The 5,546-nt window shown below is 42.8% G+C and overlaps 1 protein-coding gene across 3 annotated transcripts in view; it reads left to right on the top strand.

Moving 5' to 3' along the window:
* Positions 1-5,546, top strand: part of LOC107657305 (uncharacterized) — a 16,663-nt gene that overhangs the window by 2,877 nt on the left and 8,240 nt on the right. For 2 of the 3 annotated variants that reach the window (XM_016445349.1, XM_016445357.1), the window contains 2 exons: positions 2,364-3,729; positions 3,955-4,052. In XM_016445349.1, the coding sequence (XP_016300835.1) occupies positions 2,364-3,729; positions 3,955-4,052 (1,464 nt within the window). The remainder of the gene's footprint in view (positions 1-2,363; positions 3,730-3,954; positions 4,053-5,546) is intronic. The other variant, XM_016445362.1, reaches the window with a different exon arrangement.

The following is a 5,546-nucleotide window of genomic DNA, read 5'->3' as shown; positions in this document are numbered from 1 at the left end:
TCTCTCACACTCACTCTCACACACACTCTCACACACTCGCACACACACACACTCTCTCACACACTCTCTCACACTCACTCTCACACTCACTCTCACACTCACACTCACACTCACTCTCACACACACTCTCACACTCGCACACTCACACTCACACTCACTCTCTCACTCACACACACTCTCTCACATTCACTCTCTCACTCACACACTCACTCTCACACACTCGCACACACACACACTCTCTCACACACTCTCTCACACTCGCGCACACACACACACTCTCTCACACTCACTCTCACACACACTCTCACACACTCGCACACACACACACTCTCTCACACACTCTCTCACACACACTCTCTCACACTCTCACACACTCTCTCACTCACACACACTTGCACACACTCTCTCACTCACACACACTCTCTCACACTCTCACACTCACTCTCGTACACTCACACACACTCTCACACACACACACACACACACTTGCACACACTCACACTCACTCACTCTCTCACTCACACACGCTCTCTCACTCTCTCTCACACTTTCACTCTCTCTCACACGCACACACTCTCTCACACACACACTCTCACACACTCACACTCACTCACTCTCTCACTCACACACACTCTCACACACTCACACTCACTCACTCTCTCACTCACACACACTCTCACACACTCACACTCACTCACTCTCTCACTCACACACACTCTCACACACTCACACTCACTCACTCTCTCACTCACACACACTCTCACACACTCACACTCACTCACTCTCTCACTCACACACACTCTCACACACTCACACTCACTCACTCTCTCACTCACACACACTCTCACACACTCACACTCACTCACTCTCTCACTCACACACACTCTCACACACTCACACTCACTCACTCTCTCACTCACACACGCTCTCTCACTCTCTCTCACACTTTCACTCTCTCTCACACGCACACACTCTCTCACACTCTCACACGCACTCACTCACACTCACACTCACTCTCTCACTCTCTCACACACGCTCTCTCACTCTCTCACACGCACTCTCACACTCTCTCTCACACACACTCACTCACACTCACACTCACTCTCTCACTCACACACACACGCTCTCTCACTCTCTCTCACTCTCTCTCACACTTTCACTCTCTCTCACTCACACACGCTCTCTCACTCTCTCACACGCACTCTCACACTCTCTCTCACACACACTCACTCACACTCACACTCACTCTCTCACTCACACACACACGCTCTCTCACTCTCTCTCACTCTCTCTCACACTTTCACTCTCTCTCACACGCACACACTCTCTCACACTCTCTCACACGCACACACTCTCTCACACTCACACACACTCTCACACACCCAGAGCAGTTGGGGCTTTGGTTCTTGCTCAAAAGTCTCACCTCAGTCGTGGTGTTGAGGGTGGAAGAGAGCGCTGGTTATTCACTTCCCACGCCTACAATCTGAGACTCGAACCCACAACCTCTGGGTTACAAGTCTAACTCGCTAACCATTAGGCCACGACTGCCCCACCAACTCGACCAACCTGAGTCGCTATGTTGGCTGTGAGGCGATTGATCAAAATGAGTGAGTTTTTACTTAAAAAAAAAAAAAAGAAAGAAAGAATAAATGTCACCCAATGGGGTCAGAATAATAAACTTGTTTTCCCTTTGAAATGAGTTTGTTTTTCTGAACCCGTTGGGTGACATTTGTTCTCTTCTCGTTTTAAAGACTTCAAACGTCATGTTTTATGCATGTAGTGATGATAGATGTACAGAAGCCCGTTTCCACCACAGAATAAAAAAATGTAATTGCAACTTTTTATCTCACAATTCACTTTTTTTCTTGCAAATCTTGACTTTACATCTCACAATTCAGTTTTTTTTTTTTGTGTAAAAATATATTTTTAATAAAAAATAAAAAAGGTGATTGTGACTTTTAAACTTAAGTTTATATCTCACAATTCTGACTCAGAATTGCAAGGAAAAAAGTCTGAATTGTGAGATGAAAAAGTCGCAATTACATTTTATTTTTTTATTCTGTGGTTTTATTTATTTATTTTTTAATAAAAAAAAATTATTCTGTGGCAGAGCCAAGCTTCCATATATATGTATGTATGTATGTATGTATGTAGAATATTCAGTTAGGGAAATAAATACTTTTGAATATTGTTTCACTCTGAAATATGTCGTATAAAAGAGAATAAAATGGATTGTGACCAGTGTTTGATAGTATGACTTTAGGGTACACTAGAAATGATTTAATATTTTTGTAAAAAAGAGACTTTATTGAAACAGACTTTAAGTTGTTCCTCACACGGTTTCTTCTGCTTCTGTGTGTCAGTTCACAGACATGAGGATCAGTGGCGCTGAGCGACACACAGACCAGAGTGATGACATCACAGACTGTGACATCATCTCGTCCGCTCCTCTGACGTCAACTGCTCACGACGGCCGACCGGCCAATCAGCTGAGAGCGTCTCCGGAGGACGATTCGCTGGAAAACACCCAGATCACGGTTCTGTTTGAGAAACACGAGACCCAGAGTCCTCGGGACGCACCGGACAGTCACTCTCACAGCCAGATGCTGGCGATGATGTCATCGGGCTACGTGACCAATGACAACACAGACGTCAGCGGTCACTCCGGCTGGATCCGCTTAGATACGACACGGGCAGGAAGTGACATCATCAGTCACGCGCCAGTAGATGGAGCGATTTTAGAGGAGGAGATTGTAGCACCACTTCCAAAGCCGGCGGAAGATGTTATAGAACCAGTACCATCTGACCCGGATGAATTTCCGTATCGAATGAGCCTTCAAAACCTACTCAAGAAATCCCAGGAGTACCGGCGCCGCCAGCGTCTGCTGCGCAGTCAGGCCAGAGCCGCGGAGGAGCACAACCTGTCCGATAAAGAGAACGAGGAGCTCCTTCCCAAACAGATGTGGAGGAAAGCCAGAGAGAAGACGGAGGGAGACGCCAGCACAGATCGCATGAATGATGAACATAACGCTCTTCCTCAGGCCATCTCCTCAGAACTTCTTGTTACGGCCAGATCCCTGTACGACTCCAAACAGAAGTCCGCCGGCGTGTCCAGATCTTCCTCAGCTGCGAGATTCACAAACATCCCCACGCCCAAGTTCTGCTTAAGTCCTGTACGCTGCAAAAAACGGAGCCGGATTCCCGGTCCGGTTCGGAAAGCTTTGGGCAAACCGGCTCAGACCGACCCGATTGGTCCGTCTGATCGGTGCGACAAAGTGATGATGATGTCATCGCAGACGGAGCAGATCACACAGCTAGAGCTGAACCTGTCTAGCCTCAAAGCGCTGATCTCTGACCTGGAGTCGACGCTCACGCTCTCACAGACGGGGAGTCCCAGCGACGACGGCCAGAAACGACCCTCCACCGTCACTTTCAGCGAAACCGTCACCGCTAAGGATTGTGGGGTCGGTCAAGAGAGCCCGACCTCCATCCGTTTGGTCGTGGGCGTCCTCGCAGACACCAGCAATCGTTCTGTGGATGAAGCGGGAAGCTCTGTGATTGGCTCATCTTACGACGTAGACGTCCCGTCTGGCCTGTGGAAGCAGCTGACCCCTGAGACGGGAGGTCACGAGGTCACGTCTCGGGTCAAGCGGAGGCTCCTGATGAACGAGGATGAGGCGTTCGGTCCTGGACGAGAGACGGGAAGCATGCTCTCCAGCACACCCAGAGGTGAGAAATTATAGTCTAGAAGTTTCCAACATTTGAACATTTTTCATTGATTGAAAATCGAATTGACAGCGTTGAGGTCGTTGTGTCATATTTGCATACTGAACTGTGATTGGTGCATCTTTTTATCTGTTCACAACATTTTAAGATTTTACCCAGAAGAGATGTTCAGTGACTGTGTGAAGCATGAAAAGTGATTAAACTCTCGGCTGTTCTTCATGTATTCAGTGATGTCCTCAGGGCTGCAGTCGTCTGCGCAGATGCAGGAGGATCAGGTGATGGCTCTGATGGAGGAAGAGCGCAGACGACAGCAGGAACTACTGCAGGTTAGCAGCAAACTACAGCCTAGTGTTGCATGTGAATCACTGGTGCTCAAACAGTAGGTCATGAGTTCGATTCAGAGAGAATGCATGAACTGATAACATGTATGCCTTGAATACAGTGAGGGTCGCTTTGGAAACAGTCGTTTGCTGAATGCATGCATGTAAATGAGTGTAAATCATTGAGGATGAAGCATTAACAGCATCTTTTGGGTTCCTCTAAAGTCAAGTCACATTTGTTTCTGTAACGCTTTATATAATAGAAATTGTTTCAAAGCTATGAAAGCTGGTTTCTGCCGTGGGGTAAAAAAATTAATAAAAAAAGGTAATTGCGACTTTTTATATCCCAATTTTTTTTCTTGCAATTCTACATTCATATCTTGCAATTCTGAGTTAATATCTCAAAATTAAAATACAATTTATAAAATCAGAATTGAAAGATATAAACTCAGAATTTGCAAGATATAAAGTCAGAATTGCGAGATATAAACTCTGAATTATGAGATATAAACTCTGAATTATATAAACGCAGAATTATCATATAAACTCAGATTTACGAGATATAAACTCAGAATTACGAGATTTAAACTCAGAATTATTATATAAACTCAGAATTACGAGATATAAACTCAGATTTACGAGATATAAACTCAAAATTACGAGATTTAAACTCAGAATTATTATATAAACTCAGAATTACGAGATATAAACTCAGAATTAAACTCAGAACTCAGAATTATCATATAAACTCAAAATTACGAGATATAAACTCAGAATTACGAGATATATTATGAGATATGAGATATAAACTCTGAATTGTGTGATATGAACTCTGAATTGTGTGATATGAACTCTGAATTGTGTGATATGAACTCTGAATTGTGTGATATGAACTCTGAATTGTGTGATATGAACTCTGAATTGTGTGATATGAACTCTGAATTGTGTGATATGAACTCTGAATTGTGTGATATGAACTCTGAATTGTGTGATATGAACTCTGAATTGTGTGATATAAACTCAGAATTATGAGATATAAACTCAGAATTATATAAACTCAGAATTATATAAACTCCGAATTATCATATAAACTCAGAATTATATAAACTCAGAATTATCATATAAACTCAGAATTATGAGAGATAAACTCAGAATTATATAAACTCCGAATTATCATATAAACTCCGAATTATCATATAAACTCCGAATTATCATATAAACTCAGAATTATCATATAAACTCAGAATTATCATATAAACTCAGAATTATGAGAGATAAACTCAGAATTATCATATAAACTCCGAATTATATAAACTCAGAATTACGAGATATAAACTCAGAATTATGATATAAACTCAGAATTATGATATAAACTCAGAATTATCATATAAACTCCGAATTACGAGATATAAACTCAGAATTATATAAACTCAGAATTACCAGATATAAACTCAGAATTATTATATAAACTCAGAATTACGAGATATAAACTCAGAATTA

The sequence above is a fragment of the Sinocyclocheilus anshuiensis genome, unplaced genomic scaffold, assembly GCF_001515605.1.
Source record: "Sinocyclocheilus anshuiensis isolate Anshui unplaced genomic scaffold, SAMN03320099.WGS_v1.1 scaffold2371, whole genome shotgun sequence".
In the NCBI taxonomy this organism is placed as follows: domain Eukaryota; kingdom Metazoa; phylum Chordata; class Actinopteri; order Cypriniformes; family Cyprinidae; genus Sinocyclocheilus; species Sinocyclocheilus anshuiensis.
Note: the sequence above shows the minus strand (reverse complement) of the source record. Positions and strands in the feature narration are given on the sequence as shown.